Source organism: Tiliqua scincoides, chromosome 4, assembly GCF_035046505.1.
Source record: "Tiliqua scincoides isolate rTilSci1 chromosome 4, rTilSci1.hap2, whole genome shotgun sequence".
In the NCBI taxonomy this organism is placed as follows: Eukaryota; Metazoa; Chordata; class Lepidosauria; order Squamata; family Scincidae; genus Tiliqua; species Tiliqua scincoides.
In genome coordinates, this window is record NC_089824.1 from 193,693,161 (window position 1) to 193,714,733 (window position 21,573).

General features: G+C 42.8%; 1 protein-coding gene and 1 long non-coding RNA gene across 3 annotated transcripts in view; one reads left to right on the forward strand and one right to left on the reverse strand.

The window, feature by feature from the left end:
• DLGAP4 (DLG associated protein 4) overlaps positions 1 to 21,573 on the reverse strand; it is a 124,820-nt gene that overhangs the window by 72,505 nt on the left and 30,742 nt on the right. The window contains exons 3-6 of one of the 2 annotated variants that reach the window (XM_066622829.1): positions 19,551 to 19,665; positions 15,107 to 15,157; positions 12,343 to 12,586; positions 2,107 to 2,109 (exon numbers count right to left, since the gene is read on the reverse strand). In XM_066622829.1, coding sequence (XP_066478926.1) covers positions 2,107 to 2,109; positions 12,343 to 12,586; positions 15,107 to 15,157; positions 19,551 to 19,665 — 413 coding nt within the window. The remainder of the gene's footprint in view (positions 1 to 2,106; positions 2,110 to 12,342; positions 12,587 to 15,106; positions 15,158 to 19,550; positions 19,666 to 21,573) is intronic. The other variant, XM_066622828.1, reaches the window with a different exon arrangement.
• LOC136647352 (uncharacterized) overlaps positions 1 to 21,573 on the forward strand; it is a 36,439-nt gene that overhangs the window by 9,324 nt on the left and 5,542 nt on the right. The window contains exons 2-3 of the long non-coding RNA XR_010794279.1: positions 14,987 to 15,332; positions 19,612 to 19,744. This is a non-coding gene — a long non-coding RNA (uncharacterized lncRNA). The remainder of the gene's footprint in view (positions 1 to 14,986; positions 15,333 to 19,611; positions 19,745 to 21,573) is intronic.

The window sequence follows — 21,573 nt, forward strand, 5'->3', positions numbered from 1 at the left end:
CAGAAAGAGAATGTGATTGTTGCATAGCAAAACTCAGACACAAGTCCAAGTGATTGCTAAAACACAGCTGATATGCATGCCAGAATGAGAATAAAGCAACACAGTTTTAAAGGTCTGCCTAACCCTTGTGGTTGCCAAAATCATTCGACTGTGGCCAGGAGCACTTTTACCCAGCTTCGGCCGGTTTACCAACAGTGTCCATTCCTGGCCCTTGCTACAGTTATCCATGCATTGGTAATGTCTAGATTGTATGACGGTAATGTCCTCTACGTGAAGCTGCCTCTGAAGACTGTTCAGAAACTTCAGTTAGTTATGGGGCTTGGAGTTGTGACCATGATACACTGGCATTATTTCATCTGCATTGACTGCCTGTACACTTCCTGGCACAATGCAAAGTGCTTATGATGACCTATAAAGCTCTAAGTGGTTTTGGACCTGGAGGACCACCTTTCCTCACATGAACCTGAGGGATCACCCTGGGTGGCCCTGCTGTGGGCACTGCCATCTTCAGATGTTCAGTTGGAGGTGACATATGACAGGACCTTTTCTGTGGTGACACCTGGCCTCTGGAACTGTCCCCTAAGAGCTCAGGATCGCCCCTTGCTATTGGTCTTCAGGGCCTTAAGACATTTCAGTTGAGTCTTACCATTAAATAGTGTTTTGGCGTTGCTCACTTTATTGTTATGTTTATTTGCACTTTTTCTAGTTCTTTTATTGTGTTTTTTACTTTACTTTTAACTGATATCAGTGACGGGTGGTGTGGGTGGTGTAGGCCACACTGGGTGTCACCCTCAGGAAGGATGACACCACTCTACCCAAGCCTCTATTTAGTGATTTTCAGCCCACTCCTTCCACAAGGGTGGAAGGGTGCAGTATGAGAGTTTTGAAATAAATAATATATTCTAAATACCATTCTTAAAAGATCGAACAGCAAAATGTAAAATAGCAAACCATCTTTTTGGTATGTGATTTTTTTAAAAACCAGCCTCAGCTTTTAGAGATGTAACATTTGAATGACTGGATCAATATTGTATAAATGTAATTGATATGTATACATGAAATCTCCCACATGTATATGCATAGTTACTTTTTTCTGTTCATCAGTTACACAGGTATTTGAGTGTATACAAACAGTTTTACAATCTCACTCATCACTTTACTTATCTAACACATCCTCATAACAACTCCATGAGTCGGGCCTTTATGGGTCCCATTTCAAAGGTGGAAAGTATAGCTAAAAGGAATGGCCAAGGTCACCAGTAACTTAATGACTGGACTTACAGCACATACTCTGTTTCTCACAGTGGGAAGTACATGAGTTGGATCACACTTAAGGGTAGTTCCTATGTGAACATGTATATGGGGGCCATAAGCACAGCTACTGTGATCTGGGACAAGGGTGGCAGTAATTTTCCAGGCTGCCACACATCTCCGAGGCACAAACAGACCCCAGGACACAAGGCAAAGCAATGAATGGATATAGCCAACACATATAAATATTCAAGTTATATTACAAAAGAAGGCTTCATATATAGAGTGCTGCCTATCTGTATGCAAGCTGAACTTGCACTAGCAAAGTACAATTCTGCCTTGGTTTCATTGACATGGATGTAAGGAAACTGTTGTCTGTCTACAGTCTGATTACAATAAAGGCTAGCCCATCCATGAGTCCAATTAAAATGGCTCACTCAGGTAGCAGGTTGGTGAGGAGGCACCCACCTTAGTTTGGTTACTCGCCTCTATAGCTCCTCCTCCTATTCCCTGAATTAGAAAAGGGGGAGAAAGAGCAGTAGAGAAAGTGTGGAGGAGAGCAGAGTGGTAGGCTGGAGCATGGAAGACACTCTAGCACACCACTCTTCTCTGTTCCACACTTCCTCTTCTACTCTGTCCCCCTCTTTCTTTTCCAATCCAGAAAGTGGAATGAGCAAAGGCTGGCATATCACCAGGTAAAAAGGAAGAGGATTTTACATGTGGTTTCAGGCGCTGAGCTGGCCCTATATACTCTAATGCCTTGGACTAGAGGATTTATGTATTTATGTGTGTGCACACAGAGAACATGAATATCAAATACATCATCATCATAATCATTATTCAGTATTTCTATACTGCCTTTCTCACCAACTCTCACAATAAGTGAGAGTCTTACAGACTCAAGGCAGTTCACCTAGGCAGGCTGACACCAAATCCCATTTTTACAAATATAATTTTTTGCAATTAATGTTCTATGAGACACTTGTAGAACTTTTCACTTCCAGATGTTTTCCTTACATATTACTCTCAGGTGTGCACAGTCATAATTAGTTCTTCTTTATACTAACCAATATACATTATACAACACACTTTTACTCATCTTCCCCCACACAAATATTGGGGAGAGAATTAAAAGAAACAGTTTCACAGTGTATGGTTGTTCACAAACCCACATGCAAACTGTGTAATCCCTAGCCTATTTCCAGAGCAAAGCTATTTCTGGAAGATGGAATCTAGGTTAAAAAGAAGAAGAAAAATCTTAGAGGAAAAAATAATTATTACAGCCATGGGAAGTAAAGTGGGGTCAGTGCTGGCTGATACAATTAGAAATGGGTCTTTCTGCGGCACTTTTGGTTCTCATGCACAGCTGCTGAGCTCTCCATCCCTGAAATGGCACTCTGGCTGTGAAATTCCAGCACTGAGTTTCATGTGCTACAACACATCTGTTTGCGATCCAACGACATCATACACCTCCGGTAATAAGGGGAAGCAGGCCAAAGTGCTCCCCCTCCCCAAAGTGGACTACTGGCAAGTCTCATGACTTCATCAGCCCCTCCAAACAGATGCTCTTGCCTCTGAGGCTGCAATCCAGTGCAAGCTTACTTGGAAGTAAGCCCCAATGAACATAGTATGCCTTCCTTCTGAGTAAACAGGCACAGGTCTATATTGTAACATGGCAACAAGGAAGCCAGATGGTATCCCCTAAGGAGGCTGAATTTGGATTTGGGGCTGCCAGTTGCTGATTTTTGTTAATCTAGTACATTGCCTGTCCAAGCCTATTTGTGACTACTCAGAAGTAAGTTCCATTACAGTCGATTGGGCTTACTCCCAGGTCTGTGTGTATAGAATTGCAGCCCTAATCTCATTCTTCTTCCAGACCAATGTAGCTGGTCTCCCCATCTCACATTATGCACTCTATATGGACATAAAAACAATGCTAGTGGTTAATTTCTTTGTTACACTATACAGGTTGAGCCTACAGATTTTGTATCTGCCGATCTGGCTCAATGTGAGTCCCTTGGATCTATACTGAGCTAGATTTAGCCCAACCTGAAGCCTCCAAAGGAGACTAGAGCTGGTGCGCTGGTCATCTCCAGAGACTCTTCTGTGACCCGTGGAAGCCTCTGCGAGCTGAAAGCCCTCTAAGGCATCTGGAAGGCCTTATAAGATCACTTTCAGTTTTGCATCAAAATATAATGCCATCGACAAAACATAATGTTCCCCAAGTGCTTCCAAGACCTTAGAAGGCCTTTAAATATTACTTTGGTTTTGATGCAAAACTGGAAGTAACCTTCTAAAGCCTCCCAATGGTCTTAGAAGGCTTTCTGCGGACCACAGAGGCTTCCATAGGTCTCAGAAGAGCCTCCAGAGGTGACCGGAGCAGAGATGGTGACTGGTCACCTTTGAAGGTTTTCAGGGTTTTTTTAACCTATGGCTTTTTTTCTTAAATCGAGCCTCTGGGAATGAATCCCTTGCAGATACCATGGCACTGCTTGCACTTAAAATGTATTCCTGGTGCTCAGTAGCATTTCTGGTTACATGTGCACAACGATAATACTGTAAATACATTGGGCTTAGAGGGGATGCCTAGAGCACTCTGTTATGAGGAATTCACTGTTTTCCACTTGCTGTATCTTCTTCAGTTTAACAATTTTGCCAGAATCCCCCATTTCAAGCATAAAGATATCTTTGTTCTTAAAAATGGAAGGTAAAACAAAATATTCAAGCAGTTTTTTCCCCTTCAACATGGAAACGTTAGCAGGAGAATCTTCAGTTTTGAAAGCAGTTGCCAGCAGATGTTATATCAATTATATGACCACATTTCACAGGATTTGGGATTTTTGTTTTGCCCTTTTGCAGCATAAGGACCTTATACAGTACTGTACAAGATGATGTGTGAAGATTTTGTTTAGGACATATTAAACAACTATTTTGTTTAAGAAGGGTAAAACAAGTCAAGGGCAGGCACTATATTTCTGGCTATCAAACCTGAGCGATAAAGTGGAATCCAAACCTGAATATTCAGGCAGAAATGGAGCACTGAATGGCTCCTTCTGATGGTTGTCAAATTTTGGCCACTCACGATCCTAAAGATTCAAAGCCAAGAAAGACAAATGAAAGACGGAACTGAAATGAACAAATGGGAAATCCAACAAGAATCAAAAGTTCAAGGAGGAGTGAAGAACTGCAGGATTTGTTTCTTCAATTAGATTCCAAAGTACAGAGTTTTAAAAAATGAATCTCTTCCACTTTCTGCATTGTTTAAACAAGGTTCAAAATTGGAAACAAAAAGGTGTCAGACCTTCATAAAAATACCCTGGGCAAGCAAACCCATGACCTGTTGCTGAAGTTAATATATTATTCCATTTGTTCTGCCCTCCTTCTCCTAATACCCACAATTCAGTCCAAATGTTCATGGACACAGGACCCTCTTGTCAATGAGGATGCATGTATGTAAAACTAGCAGGTCTTTGTCCAGAGGCAGTGCCCATGTCTTTAAAAATTTGATAGCATTATGCACCTGTTATGTCTCCCACCAAATGCTTCCATGATTCCCTTCACCCCTTCTGCTTGGTAAAACTAGAATTCTGTCTGGTAGAAGGAAAGGACAGCAGGCAAGGGGAGCAGTGAAACAGCAAGTACAGTGTGCTAAAACTCTTTGGATTGTATGGCCAGGAAGATTACTCTCATAAAATCTGCACCTGCTGTGCCTCTTATTCAGTACTTAAAGGTGTTGAAACTGTCTGGAAAAGGTGAAAACCTCAGTTCTTTAAAAAAGCATTCAGACCTCATAGGAGTTGGACAAAAGTACTGTAAATGCACTATAATCACAATCTATAAGCACTTTAATCCAGTACAGCATTTATTAAATAGTCATGCTGGTCTGTCTGGGTACTGGCAGCCAATATTGTTGGCCAATGCTATTTAAACTCTTTTCCTTTTAAAGGGGAAGAGCAGAAATAGTGTGTCTTAAGAGAAGAAGACCTTACATCACACAGCCAAGTGTAATTTATTTTCCTTGAGACAATCCACAAATCTCTAAAAGCCACAAATCCCACGCTGATTGCGGTCTGAGCTGATGTCTGTGCATTGTGCAATATCACAACACACTCTGCAATTATAATGCAGTCATCTGAGTGCTTTAGGGTCACCCAAAGACAATTACAACTATACTACACATGTAGGAAGAAAATCTTTCAGGTCAAACTGTCTAGTTACACAGAAACCGTTGGGAGCTGTGGGCAAAATGCCACCCCATAGAAGTACCTAAAGGACTAAACATCCTTTGAGTACAGGAGGACTCAATTTATCCAAATTACTTGGGGACATTCAGATAGTGATAAGATTGAACTAAACAAGTGCTGTTTCTTGTGCAAGTGGTGGTTTCTTAGCTCCAGGGAATTTTGGAAGAAACAGATCTGGGCTCCTTTTCAATCTGGCTTCAGGATAGGTTTTGAGATGGAGGCAGCCTTGGTTGCCTTAATTGGTGACCTGTGCCAAGGACTAGACCGTGCATCCCTATTGGTCCTGCTGGATCTCTTAGCAGCTTTCTACACCTCTGTATGGTATCTTTCTAGACAGTTGATTGAAATGGGATGCACTGGTTGCTGTGGTTCTGCTCCTTCTTGGCTTACCAGAAACCAGGTGGGAGATACCCGTTCAGTACCCTGGTTGCTGACTTGTGGGGTGCTACAGGGATCCATCCTATCCCCTAAGCTATTTAACTTCCACATGAAACCACTGGGGAAGGTCATCTGGAGATTTTATGTGATACGTCACCAATGCTTAGATGACACCCACTTCTATCCTTTTCATCAGCTTCCAAGGAGGCTGTTGGAGTTCTGGAGTGGTGTCTTAAAGCAGGTGGGCCTGGATAAACTGAAATTAAATATGGACAAGGCAGAGGTCCTTCTAATCTGGAAGTCCATGATGCATGATGTATTAGATCCTCAACTTGCTCTGGATGGGGTAGCACTTCCATCTGACAGACCAGGTGTGCAACCTGGGAGTCCTCCTGGATCTGCAGCTGTTCTTGAATGGTTGGGTAGATGGGGGAGCCTTTGCCCAGCTATCGCTAGTGCGCTGGATGCAATCATACCTGAGTCAAGTAGACCTGGCTATGGTGGTTCATTCCCTAGTGACATATCATCTAGACTACTGTAACACATACTATATGGCCTTGAAGATGGCTCAGAAGTTGCCGTTTGTGCAAAATGTGATGGCTGATGTGGTCACCAGGGCTCAGCAGTTTGATTCTGCCATGCTGCTGCCCATTCAATTCCAAGTCCAATACAAAGTGTTGGTAATTACTGTTAAAGGACCATACAACATAGAACCAGGACATCTGGAGGACTGCTTTCTTCCATATAATCCTGCCCATTCCCCAAGATCATCAGGTAGGGCCCTACTTAGGATACCACCACAATCTGAGGCTGGCGATAAGTTGCAGGCCTTCTTTGTTGTGTCACCACATCTATAGAATGAGCTTCCACAATATCTCAAGACAGTTCCCTCTTCATACAGTTTCTAGCGGGGTTTAAAAACATCTCTTGCTTAGATTTTGCCTTTGAGGAGGGATAATTCCCTAGCTGAACTTTTTTAGTCACTGTTTATGAGTTTTAATGCTACTTTTATTGTTTTTACTTTTACCTGCTCATGATATTGCTGCTTTAAAGTATCTGTTATTACATTACTAATTGTATTTTATATAGTTTTTAGTATTTTAAATTATGTTTTATGATGTTGTACACCACTTTGAGCCACGGAAAGTTCGTGCCACTTATGGTTGAATAGGAAAAATGTAATTAACAATTTGATCCTTCTGAAGGAAGTGGGCTTCCACACTAGCCCTTTTCTCTGGAACTGCATTCTTTATTTACTCAATTTTCACAGGGTATCTACATGATGTCATTTCAAATATTTGTTTTCTAGATTTTTCTGTGTTCCTTTTCTGACTTACAAAATTACAATTGCAGCTTCAATCTGTCCAGTATGGACAGACAAAACATTATCAAGGGTTTTCAGGGCTCCTGTGTGTTCAGTTAAAACATTCTCTTTGCAAGTTCAGCCTGTTTTATTACTTCAGTTGATCCCAGCTGAAAGATTAGTAATTGCACCTTGATCAGTCTCTTTGTGAATTGCCCCACATCACTTTGTATTCCTGCAGGGAGCCAGGTCTTTAATTTTTTTATAGCACTATTTCACTATTAAGAAGAAAAAGAATAAGGGCACAATCCTAACCCACTTTCCAGCATTAACATAAGGGCAATGCAACTCCTAGGTAAGGAAACATTCCCTTACTTTGAGGAGGGCTCCGTGAGTGCCTACTAACTGCAGGATGCAGCACTTGTCCCATTGGTACAGCTATGCCAGTGCTGGAAAGTGGGTTAGGATTTGGGCCTAAAAGAGGATATCTCTCCAGTGGCGTTGCTAGGAGGGTGCGGGGGGTGCAGACTGCACCGGGTGACGCGCCGGGGGTGGTGGTGACGTGCCCTGGGGCGAAGACGTGCTAACATTGCGGCTTTAGGAGCTACCGCATCATGCCATACACTGCTGGATACGGAATGTCCAGCAGAGTACAATGCAAAAAACAGAATTGAAATAGCTCCTTTTGTTCAAAAGTTATGGCCAAAAGAAGGAAAGAAAAAATGAATGGATCCCTATGGAAAGTGAAAGTGAGCTGTATCACGTGTTTACTCGCGAGTAGGTGCACTTGCCATAGTCCGTTGGAAAGGGCAGGCTGAGAGGAATCCAACAACACCAGAACAGTCCCGATCCAATGAATGCAGCCCCCCAAAACACGAGAAGGCGTTCCCTCCCTCCCTTCCAGCCTTATTGAAACGAAGCCACGTGCCTGCGTTTACTTGTGAGTAGGCTAACTTACCTTAGTTCATCGGAAAGGGCAGGCTGAGAGGACTCCAAAAATGTCAGAATGGTCCTGATCCAATGAATGCAGCCCCAAAAAACACCCAGGAAGGAGGTGCCTGCCTCCCAGCTGCCCTATTGTGTGCTATGGAAAGCAAAGCAGCCTCACACGTTTACTCGCAAGTAGGCAGATGAGCCTTGGCTGGTGGTCAGACCAGGCAAAGGGGAATGTGAGAACACTAGAATGGTCCTGATCTGATGGAACTGCTCCAGAAGGCAGTCCCCCCCCCCCCCACTAAAAAGGACCAAAAAGAGGTTTCAGCTAGTAAGGGGAAGTTTTCTATTTTGCACTTGCAAACCTAGGTGCATCTTTGTATTGATATGCCTGAAATAGAAGAACTTTAAACTGGGCACTTCGAGGACTGGAAATCTCACAGATTCTTTTTGGGGGGGGGGGGGTGTTATTGCAGGCAGACTACAGAGTAAGCTCCATTGACCACTATGGAACTTACTTCTGAGTAGACATGCATAGGAGTGGGTTCACAGGCTGCAATCCTACTCACACTTTCCTGAGAGTAAGCCCCATTGACCACAATAGGATTCACTTCAAAGTAGATTCACTTGGTGGAACAGGACTGGCTCCCCCTTATTTAATTATTTCTTTTATTTTAATTTAATTATTTATAAGTATTTATTTTAATTTGCTTGATGATGTCACTTCTGGCCATGACATCACTTCCAATGGGTCCTGGACAGATTGTCATTCTAAAAAATGGGTCCCAGTGCTAAAAGTTTGAGAACTGCTGCAATAAGGTATTAGTAAGTTGCCCCGGGGTGTGTGTGTGTGTGAGAGACTCTACAAGTTTTCAAAATCACTAAAATCAGAATTTGGAGGAATAAGACCAGCATGTTATATATCAATCAATGTATAATTTCATGCAGAATGCAATGAAACAAAGCACATTGAAATATCTGTGTTCTAACAAAAGGTACAGCCAAAAAACCAGTGGGGGTGGGTCGATGGTATATCACCATACCCACCACCTGGGGCGTTGCCCCGCCCACTGCACAGGGTGACGTGCAGGCCTCCCACACTGGCTGACATGAATCCTAGTGACGCCACTGTATCTCTTACTGAAGACTTGCACCACTCTATGGGAAAGGAAACTGACATGAAACAATAGACAGCTATTCAAAGGACAATTATGCATTAATCCCTCAACTTACAACAACAGGAAGCAATAAAATGGGCTGAAAACACAAGCAATAAAATTTCATTTGAAATTGTCAGGGACCTTTGCTGAAAGGAATTGACTTGTAAGTATCTATTATGGAAGGATCTTGGGCATGATAAAGGAAAGGGTATGGCTAGTTAATATAGTATTAAATTAGGGGTGGAATCTCCCTCTCGAGTTCTGCTTGCAATTAATAACAGAAAAGTAATGCCACAACGACCCTAAAGTACGGCAGCATTTGAAGCCCCACTGAGGGGTACTGCCAAGGAAGTATGTGTAAAATTACAACCCTGGACAAAAATCCAGTACATACTTCCTTGGGGGTAAACCCCAATGCACAGAGTGGGCATGCTTTTGAGTTCTAAATACTTTGTCATTTTGAAAAAAAATAAAGATTCTACCATAGACAACTAATTTGAAATGATATCAAAGTAATGAACCAAGGATAACTCAAAAGGGACCTCAAAAACTTGTCATCTTTAAGGAAATAATTAGTAACTGCCCTTCAGCATGAAGTCGCTTAGCCATGTTTCAGCCTTTCAACCCTAAGTGGACTGGATTTTCATTTACCAAACCAAAGTACAATCTTTCTGTGCATTTAGGATGCGATATTGAGAGAAGCGCTTTAGAACTTGGGGCTAGTGCTCCAAATGAAATCAGAGAGAAAACATTCCTAATTGTGGCAAGGGAAGGGAAAGTGAGACCTAGATTGGGCTCCTGGCTTGCTATGGGTGTGATTCCACCCTGTCCTTAGAGAAAAGAAGAATCTTCTGCTCTCACTAAGAGGATTAAGAGTGGAAAGTGAGACATCTTGGTCATGTATTCAGCCAGCTGTTTCGTGAATATTTAAAAGTATGGATCAGCATAAGCTTCGTTATCCAAGAAAATTTGATTAGACCTCCAAGGAATCTGTCAGCCACACAATCTTCCAGGTTCCAATCTTCCAGGTTTCCCTCTTGTTGGAAACCACCTCTTGTTGATAAAAAAGACAATGAAAGAGGAGATTCAGAATCACTACTGATTGGCACTCACAAAATGCCTGAACAGACAATACTTCAGTAGAGTATAGCCAGTTCTATTTAGCTACATGCACAACTGGGCTTTCCTTTCTGTTTGGAATAGCAAACTTTCTTTGCCATATATTTTCAAGTGGCTTGTAATGCCACATAGAGGGGAAAAAAAGGAGAATGCTACCCTTGTTTTGGGTGAGAAGGATATCTCATTCTTGACCCAAATCAAGCCAGAAATATCATCTGAAATTTAGGCCTTTACCATCAGCATTATACAAATAAAACACAAATAATGCATTCTAATGTTACTTTTCTTCATGCATCCACTCACAGAATTACTTTTTTAAATGTCACATGCATGCCAAATTTGATGTTGGAACTGCAGCAGTAGGTTTTCACTCTGTGTTTGAGCAGCTGCAGGGTGGTGCAGTGGTGAGAAAGCTCAGAGGGCTGCATGCTATGAGAGAAGTGCAGGGCTCTATACCTTAGTGGCAGAGCACATGCTTTCAAACGTGTGTATAGAGGGGATCAGTTGGGACCCTAACATCTCTGGAAGCAGGGCTGGAAAAGGTTTTTGATGGATTTCCTGGAGAGATGCTGTCAGTCCAAGTAGAACATACTAGGCCAGATGGAGCAATGATCTCACTCAGTCCAAATGATATGTCACAATAGCAAATCTGTCTGTTTAATCCCGGGTCGCTCCTGATCACATAAACTATCTGAGCTGTGGGAGGCAATTCAACTTTTAGAGCTAAAGCAGCATGCGGTAAGGGTTTCTTAACTCTTCCCCTGCTATTTATTTCCTTGCAGTCTCTCCAATGTCACTTTCCCCCCAGCTGGGTTCTGATGCTGGAAGTAAACCCTTGGAAGAAATGTACCTGGGAAGAGAGATTATAGGAATCTTAGGTAGGGAGAAGGCTTATCTTCCTTACCTTCATACTCCTTTTGCTCTAAACATCAGACATTCCCATCTTCAGATTTATACCTGACTGGAGCAGAACCAGATTCGCGCAAATGGCTCCAGTATAGTAAAATGTAATTTGGCCTTCATTACAAGGCAGTTCCATATGTTATATAAAAATTTCAATGATTTAGGTGGATTGTAGCTACAGTATCAGTGTGGTTATACTTACTGCAGGTCAAATAATTTCAGATAAAAGAATAGGTGTGATCCAAACAATGCTCAGGTCTTACTGATTTCAGATAAATAATTAAGAACCTGCTAAACTTTCCCACTGAAATCAAATGGATTTACAGCCAATCTTACATATCTTGGTAAACAGGCTTAAGATTGCAACTGCAAAACCTAGATATGCGTGTTTACTCATAAGTAAGTTCCACTGTATTCAACAGCATTTATTGCAAGTAAATATCCATATATAGTTTTTACTACAACATATCCTGGTTTTTTTAATGAGTTATGTCATCTACTTTGCACACAGAGAATACAGGTTAGATCTTGGTATCCGTGGGGAAGCCATTCTTGGACCCCCCACAGATACTGAAACCCACAGATAATGGAATCTGCTAGTTTGGTCCAATAGGACCTCTGGATGTGATAGGAAGCACCTTCTGATCATGTTCAGAGGTGTTGGAAAGGCACATCTGGTCATGTCTGGAGTCCTGTTGGGCCACACCCATGGATTTGAATCTGCAGATGAAGAGCAGCCACTGTATACATGTACTTATCTATGTGTGCATGCACACAGACACACAGAGAGCACTTCCAGGTGATTACTGAACCAGTAGCAATACAAAAAATGAAACAGGATCCAAACATACAGGTCAGTGTTTAGGGAAATGTGAAAAAGACCTAAACACCATTTCAGTAAGCAAAATCCAGTCCAGAGTTCAGTTACTACATCTTTGGGGCAAAGATGATCTGGAAATTTCCTGTTGTGTTCAAAATTCTCTGCACAATGCTCATCACACTCTTGTCAACAATTGCCTTGTTACTCCCACCCCTCTATGGAACGACTTACTGTTGCTGGGAAGTGTCAGGCTGCCACTGATGCTGTTGGCCAGCGGTGGAGAGATGGACCTAACAGAGACTGTGTCCTCTTCCTGGGAACAGCCTGCTTGGATGGCTCGGAGGTAGCTGTGGCTCCGGGAACGAAAGTAACTAGGAAGAGGCAGGTCCAGTACCTCCACAGTGGTGGATTCTGCTTCACTGTAAGTTGATTCGCACATTCCCTCATATTGGTCATTCAGCTCCGCTTCTCTTGCCTGCAAAAACAAAACTGGTTATTTGCCTATGAAAAGCTTTTCCTGTTCCATATTCTGTACTGGGCCCCTTTAGCATAAATATATTTTTCAGTTTGTAAAATGTATTAATTTGTAAGTAAGGATGAGAATAGAATGTAGTGTCTAAGATTAAAGGGTCATCAAGGAGACTCAGATGATGGTGTTCACCAAAAGAATAAACTGTTTTGGTTTTAAGACAAGCCAGTGTTTATCTTGCTTTACAGGATTCCTGCATAACCTGTGACCCAGAAATTGAAACAAAGGCCATTGACCAGGTGCTTAATAACAACACTCTTATTTTTTGCAGGGAGGGAAGGAAGGCAGGTTCATCAAACCACTGGCAGGCCACCATTCTTTCTATTTGTTTGCATTCAGCTTGGTGCGTTCCAAGTTGTGCAGTTTTACTTGATAGGGATGCTGTAAGACCAGCTCAATAGTGCTATAAAGTGATTTGAGATCCTCAAAGGCTAGGCATATGGAACTTCGCTTGAAGAAGAGGTTACAGCCAATAGGCACACTCATGGAGAAACTGCAGCAAATTAATCACTCCGAAATGCCCAAAACCTTTTTCATTTCTACCTACGAATCCTGATGAGAAAAGCTAAATCTGATAGACTAAATTTGGGCCATGTTTATAATTAGGAAAAATTCCTTCTATTTATTTCACTAAACTCTGCAATACTGGAGTCAAGCCTATAAGATTTTTCTAAAATTAAGCAGTGTGACATCTCAGGGATGAATTTAAGTTCAGTTCAAATACATTTGCTTAAAACTATAGATAATCACAAAACAAAACAAAGCATTTTCCATCTTGGTCCTAACTCTTTCTGGTATTAGCCTCTCTCACTCCAGTGACTGCTAATCAAATCTGGTGTTTGCCATCAAAATAGGTGTAGCTGAAACAAATGAAATTACAGATGGCCTCTATTTAAAATTGCACCTCTATATTGAAGATGTGTACATAATTGGATCATAATTTTAAAAAAGCAATTTCAATTGGAACAATGAGATACTTAAAAAAACCCTTCTTAGAGCCCAATCCTGTGCTCAGCGGCACTGCTTCATGCCACTGTCGCAAATGTGCTGTAAGGCACGTTTGCGAGCCTCTCCGCTGACCTCCCACCCATGCTAGCCCAGCGCCGGCCGGTTGCCCAGCCTCTGTGGCTCGGCGGTCTCATGGACCGCCGAGCCACAGCATGGTAAGCAGGGGCGGGGGTGGGGGCGGGGAGGAGGCATTCTGGGGAGGGGGGAGGCCGGCAGGGGTGGAGAGAGGGCGGGGGGAGGCGTGACACAGAGGCGTGATGCAGGGAGGGGGGTGGGCTGGAGGCATGCCGGGGGGAGGGAGGGAGGGAGGCAGGCCCACGGAGCTCTGCTCCGCAGGATCAAAAGGCACTAGTGGAGGGCTTGGCACCCTACACAAGTGCCTTTACTTTACTGCCAACCTTTTGGTTGGCGGTAAAGTGAGTAGCCCCATTGCGGGGCTGTTTTTCTTACCCGGGGGAAGGGGACGAAAGTCCCCTTCTCCGGAGGTGCCTCCTGCGGTAGCCTGGGGTGTGCAGGATCCGGCGGCAGCTGTTCTGGGTGCCGCCGGGCAGCTCAGGATTGGGCTGCTAGTTATTTGCAAGCCATTTCTCTATTTCATTCCATTGACATTTCCTGACCTGCCTTCAGGCCTGAGCAAGAGAGTTCATAAAATGTTTTTCTCCTCTCATTTCCAAGGGTTTGTTTTTTTTCAAATCCAGAGCTTTTGAGAGGAATTTTATCAGGGGATACAAAGTTTATTTTGGGCCCCTTCTCAAAGGGGGAGGGATTAAAGAAGGTGGGAGGGCAGCAATCGGGTGGGTGGGTGGAATAAATATAGATAAATAAAAGAGAATATGAAAGTACATTTGATTTGAACATATTTGTTTATGCTATAATGTAGATGAGAAAGAATTAACAATACAGATAAGGAGAAATAATTCACACTGTTTCTCATCATCATGGTGTTCATTGTAATAGGGGCTCCCTCTCCATATGTATCTCCTTTTGGTTAAAAGGAAAGCATACAAGGGAACACAGGGAAGGTTTGGGAGGCAGGTTGGCTGTGTTGAGCTCTCAGGAACCTGTAAGACTCCAGGCTCCCTCCTCTGGCTCCAGGTCCTCCTTTCGGATCATGGGCTCAGGTACAAATTACTCCCTTTACCCCCCTCTCCTAGGCCCTGTGCAAATCTATGGATTTTTGGTCAGATGAGACACCTTCACACAGATATTTGTCTCAGGCCTGACTGCAGCACTGAAAGGTGTCCAAAGACATCTGAAATAATCCCTGGCCTGTTTTGTGTCACTTCTGGGCTTAGCTCTTCTTCACTCAATTCACCCCAATTTGTTTCCTCCTCTCAGCAGACAACCCAACCTCCAGCATTTTGCCACCCAAGGTCCCTAAAAGACAACACAGTGCAACTGTTCAAGCAGCTCAACACCCACACAAGGGGCAGTAGAAGACTGTCAGATGCACGGTACCTGCTCTTCTTGTGCAAATATCTGTGGAATAAATAAGGGCTGTCCAAATATCTGGAAGAAAGAGTTGGAAAAGATTAAAGCACGGGGATGGAGATCTCACGGCTTCAGCACAGAAGCACTCCACAAGGGCCACAACAGTGACAATGGTGATCATCAAACACTTTCGGCCCATGACATCCACATGGAACGGGAGAACAACCAAGGGCTCATTAGGTGGCTGAGTATGGTAAGACAAAACTCCACAAGGACCAAAAAATGAAGCCCTTGGACACATTGACATTTTGACAAATTAATTCTAAATTTATCACCGTTTGTAGCAAGAGCACAATCACGGCTAAGGGTACTGCATGGTACAAAATCAAAGTGGGAATAGTAGTCAGGAGCAGTCTGAGAAATAGACTGCAGTGCATACAGGGATGCTGAGTTTCTGCTACCCTGACCAAATCTTTAAAGTCTTCAACATTACAATTACTCAAAGGGAAACCGAATGAGAAATCTGCATGAACACAATCCCTACATTTGGATTTACTGTCTCTGCAACTAACCACCCATCAAAGCAGTGGCATAGCTGGAGGTGGTGCAAAGCACTATTCTTTGCAGGGAGCCTCACCGCAGTGTATAAGCGGCCCCTCTGCCTCAGAGTCATTCCCGGCATTCACCTCTGTTTCGATCCCTCTGCCTGGAATGGCTCAGAAGGGGAGTGGGAGGGGCCACTTGCATGCTGCGGTGAGGCTTCCTGCAAAACTTAGTGCTTTGCATCCCCCTCTAGCCACACCACCGCATCAAAGCACCACAGAGATTAGCTTTCTGAATTTGGTTCAAAAAGAACCAACGGGTTCCAACTTTATTTGTAACTAGTAGAAGTATTAACTGTCAGTTTCAATCATGGAGATTTACTAAAGTCAAACACACCTGAGCCCAGTGCAGGCAAAGATATATCGTGCTCTCATAGGACATTAACAGCCAGAATGATTATAAATACACCCTTAAACCTGAACGAGGGTCCAGCCCAAAGTAGTTATCACTGTAAATGGCACACTGCTTAATGGGTGCTGCTGGAGTGGCTTACTGGAGTGGGAAACATTTCTCCATTGACCTAGCCAAAGACCAACATAGAATATTCCCATTACTTTATGTCACTATCAAGAGTAATGATGCTAGTGAAGAATAGCCTAACTAGAGTAGCAACCTAACTAAAATAATCTGTATTCAGAATTCAGTGATACAGTATATGCCTTGCAGGCAGAAGGTCCTAAGTTAAATCCCGAATATCTCCAGTTAAACAAACAAGGTAGCAAGTGATAACAGACCTCTGTCTGAGATTCACTGGTTACTGCCAGTCATATTATACAATACTTGCCTAGATGGACCAATGGCCTGACTCAGTAAGATGGTGTCCTATGTTTTATTTTTAACCAAATCTGCAGCGTGTTTTTAGGCACATTTACACCTGTTTGGGAGTAAGTTCCCTTGAACTTGGTGATAAATGTGAGTAAAATACCACTAACTTACTTCTAAGTAAATATATAATAGGAGCCTTAAATTTGTTAATGATCTTAGGTGGTTTGAGCAGAAATATCTGGTTATCTAAAATCTGAGCACTTTAAAGACTTGTGGCTGCCACAGTCATGTAAATGTAAAATTGGATTCTAGAGTTTGCTGATTGCCCGCTCATCCTTCGTTTCACTCAGACTGGAGGTAAGTTGGTTCATTGATCAAGCCAGCATATTCACATCAAGAATTCCTGATGTACTATTTATGTGGTTAAAAATGACAAAATTTTGATATTTTAAAAAAGTGTGTATGATCTACAATATGCACAACCAATTTTAATTTGTGAGTTATTTGGACTGAAGAGTCTGTCCAGGTATCTTGGAAGGAGCAAGTAGAGTATTAGTAGAGTATCAGGAGCTCCCATTATTTTTTAATGAAGAGACTTGAAGCAATCAAACGTTGCAATTTTCCTCATCACCAGTGTATAGTTCACAAAGTTTGAAGGGCCATGCCCAAAATTTGAGATTCTGACTCTTGAGCTACTATTGGTGGGCTGATTTAGGGCACAATCCTATGCATGTCTACTCAGAAGTAAATCCCATTGTGTTCAATAGGTCTTACTCCCAGGAAACTGTTCATAGGATTGTAGCCCAAGTGGTCAATTGTATTTTTATAATTGAGAATTATATCATAGTCCGGGATGATCTCCTTGTTGGTAGTACTGATGAAATCTAAAGAGCATTTGCTGGAATTTATTAGTAGAGTAGCAATTATGAAGGAAAAGCTTATTCTCAAGGCTTGGTCCAAATCTCAGTGAACTGTTCGAAAAGACTGGTAACTGAAAAATGTTTTGGGACTATGGGAGCATGGAGAATCTTTGCAACCAGATTCTGTCTGCAGCTGTCTGCTGGTATTCATTTGCATCTTTTTAGATTGTGAGCCCTTTTGGGACAGGGAGCCATTTAGTTATTTGATTTTTCTCTGTAAACCGCTTTGTGAACTTTTAGTTGGAAAGCGGTATATAAATACTGTTAATAATATAATATAACCAAGCTGATGGGAGGAAATCCCACTATGAGCCCTACATGGACCATAGTGCGGAAGCGTTGATTAAAAATAAGAAATGCTTTGATGTTCTTCTTTTGGAATATCCAGGACACTGATTATTATTATTACTTCTGACTGGATAAATACCTTCTATAGTGCTTCTTTTCTGAGGATCTCAAAGAGCTTCACACAGTATATTTACAAAAAAAAACAGGCCAGGGAACTGACAAATGAAGGGAAGACAAACATCACAAATTCAAATATCACATCTGCATTTGATTCTTTTCACATGGCCTTATTTTGCTGACCGAGACCCACTGCATCTCTTACAGAGCTGAGATGTGCTAGCCTTCCAGCTACATAAATTAAGCTACTCCTGCTCACCCAGCACATAAGGAAGTATAAATTGGTTTATTCAGGCCTTTATTTTTTGTTCTTGTTTTGCTCTTATGAAGGTTCTTAGCCAACCAAGAGAGCGATTCACCACTTTCCAATGCAACACTCCCCCTCGTCAAAGGTTTTTAAGAGTAATGTTCATGACACATGTTTGCATACTTTCAAGATCAGTGATCTTGCCAAAATCCTACCAATATTGGGGGTGCTTCCAGATAATACCGTTTCCAAGGAGTAAAATGGTAGTTGCTGCAGTCTTTTCTCTTTTTAATTACACATCAACCCCCTAAGAGCACTGGCTCCTAGAGTCAGTTGGAAGGAGGAATATCAGTGGTGATGACTTACTGCCACTGCTGCCATGGGACTCCTTAGATTTATGCCTGCTATTTAGCAGGTATAAGTCCAAGGTGTGTAATAGAGGCAGAAAGGGAGAAGGAAAGGGCTAGGATAAGGGCACACATGAGTGCCACAAATCCAGCCTGTCTTCCTCCCAGCCCTCCGCCCTGCTTGGGAACTCCCTAATTCTGCCCCTGCCACCCCATCAGACTTACCTTTCCCAGTCCTGAGTGCACCTCCTGTGTTGCCACTGGTTGTAGCAGATTGCTCAAAATAGCTACTGGTGTAGTGTTGCATGCATCATTGAAAGCCATTGTAAAACAGTTATTCCACTGTTGTAAACCCCTCCACCCAGCAGCCCAATTTTGGATAGGATTGGTCTGTTCATTTATCTCGGAGACTCTTTCACGCTAGGGTGATAAGATGCATTGAAGATTCAGGGGGTTCCCACACTTTAAAAGCCACCACTAAGTGGAATGGTGTGGGAACGAACCACAAATATATCAACTGTCTAGTCAGGCAACCAAGGAAACATATAGCCCAGTCCTATAGGCCATTTACTATCTATTGATCTGCTGTCATAAATGGCCTTGCGATGGCACAGTTGCCATGCTGTTGCTGTGTTTAACAGAGTCGCTGGCAGAAATGGCCAGCATACTCCCAGATGCTCTACCAGCCCAGGTAAGGTGACAATGGGGGAAATTTGAGGAAAGTTCTGGGGAAGGGGGGCAGGCAGGGGGTGGGAAGCAGGCTGGAGGGGTTGGCTCTTGGCAGCAAAAGTGCACGCAGGATACTGTCCCTGATAGTTCAATCTGCTCCTTTCCCTTCCTCTCCTCAGACAAGCAAAATAGCTGGAGTGGGTCTGAGAAGACCTACAGGTCATCAGGCAGCCTCTTTTGTGCTGTGTGTGTGTGTGTTTTTTGTATAGTGTTAGAGTGTGACAGAAAACAGCACAGATCTAGTTTTTAAACAGAAAGCACATAATAGACAACCTAGGTTTTATATTTGACTGTAGATGTGGAAAATGCAAAAACAGATTTTAGTTGTCCTGTGTGACAGCAATCTTAGTAAGCAGGCCTTTTCATGTTTGTGGTATTCTCTAGCCTCAGCACTCTCTCCCCCAATTTGAGGTTGTTCCCAGCTATGGTAATGAACAGCTGCTGCTGAATCTCACCTGGTTGAGGCAGCTGGACTCATTCAGAGTGTCTGTGATCTGATTGTATTCTTCCTCCCAGCTGGGGAACTTTGGAGGCAAGAGGATCTCAACAGAGTCAAGGCGGTCCAGACTTCTGTAGGAAGAGGACAGAGAGACTGAGATGATGATCACACAATAAGCAGAGAGTGGCCATGGATCTTGGTGACAATCAGGTACTGCCACAGACCCTTTACCCCAAATTTGGAGATATACCTAAGTGAAACAAAATACCCCAAGCCTTCCATAAACAAAAGACATCCAGTTAGCACTCAAATAAATGTAGACCAGAAAAGAATAGAGCTTTTAGAAAATAAATCAATAAAGTTCAAATGTGCAAATCCTTTAATGAATATTATGGATCTGTTTTCATACCCACCAAGAACTTCTCTTAATTTTATCCTATTCATTTTATTCAGTCACACAAAACTATAAAGACTGGATAAAGGGGGGAAAAGCAAAAGACAATATACAGTCAAATCCTATGCTTGTCTTCTCAGAAGGACATCCCATTGAGTTCAATGGAGTTTACTCCCAGGACAGTGTTCATAGGATTGTAGCCATAATCCTGTTTTAATCCAACCAAGTTCTTTTCCAAACCCTGAAGTGTTACTATGGTGCATTTTGGGTATGCTGAACCTTGATTCAGCAAGAGCAACCTGGATGGGCGGACTTGTGGAATCTGTTTTTTACTTTCTTGAAATTCTAAGTTCCACCAATCAGAGCCCAGGGCACAAGGGGTGGGGCAGAGCCAAAGGTGCAAAATAGTAGTCCAGAGGCCTGGAATCAATGATTTAATGTGCTCCATGAACTATACACAGTGAATGTGACAAGTACAAGTTCTACCCTGAGTTACTATAGAGCACAGATTCTGACAGCCCAATAGGATTGGGGACAGCCTTTCAGTTGTTACTATTGTTAAGCGTCAAAGGAATCTATTAGGTATTGTTTGCGGTGCAACTAGTTACAGTACCACTGTGAACTTTTGTTGTTTTGACAAAACAACTTTGACTTTGTTGGACTTTGTTTCGAATTTTGGGAAAAAAAAAACCTTGGGGAAACAGCAGTGCTTTCTCCTCATTGTATCACTTCCAGAGATGAACAAGCATCTAGCCCAGTGGTCTCCAAACTTGCAGTCACTGTGTAACAAAAATGCGGTCCCTGTTCTGACCACATCTTACCATTTTGTTGGGTCACTGCATGTATTCCTATTTGATCGGGGGACAGGGATGCTCTGGGCAGACATGGCTGCCCAGAGTGTCCCTGTCCCCTGATCGAGTGGGAATATACGTGGAGACCTGGCAAAATGGTACAGTCTGCTCACTGGGTGGACATGTTTGTCCAAACCCTGGATCTGGCCACCTGGGCTGGGGTTTGGATGGCCCTGATCTAGCTAGATGATTTTAAGGGAGTTTACAGCAGTATGTCTCTTTTCCCTGAAGCAAAGCTATCCTAGTCAGTGGCATCACTAGGATTAGTGTAACCTGGTGTGGGAGGCCAGTACATCACTCCTATGTTGAACCTCCTCCCATTTAGTGGGTGGGGCAACACCCCAGGCAGTGGGGCACGATGATGTATCATTGCCCAACCCCTGCTGGGTTTTTTGGCTGTAACGTTTGACAGAGTAGAGATATTTCAACATGGTTTATTTCATTGCATTCTGCATGCATTTGCACATTGATATATAACATGATGGTATTCTTCAAAAATACCAAGATTTTAAAAAGTTTGGCAAGTAGTGGTGTTACCCCCCCCCCACGTGCATGTAACCTCATTTGGCCCACACCCTCCTAGCAACACCACTGATCCCATGTTTGATAGGATATTTTATTGCAACATTTTAAATCCCACCCCTCCTTCACAGCTCATGTATGGGAATATCACCCTGTGCCTAACATGTTCTTATGGCCTGCTTTGCATTGTTGAGCGGAAAAACCCTGCATTAAGGATATACCAATTAGTCAGAACAAAAAGTACTCAATGGCCATTAGGTGGCAGTAGTTCT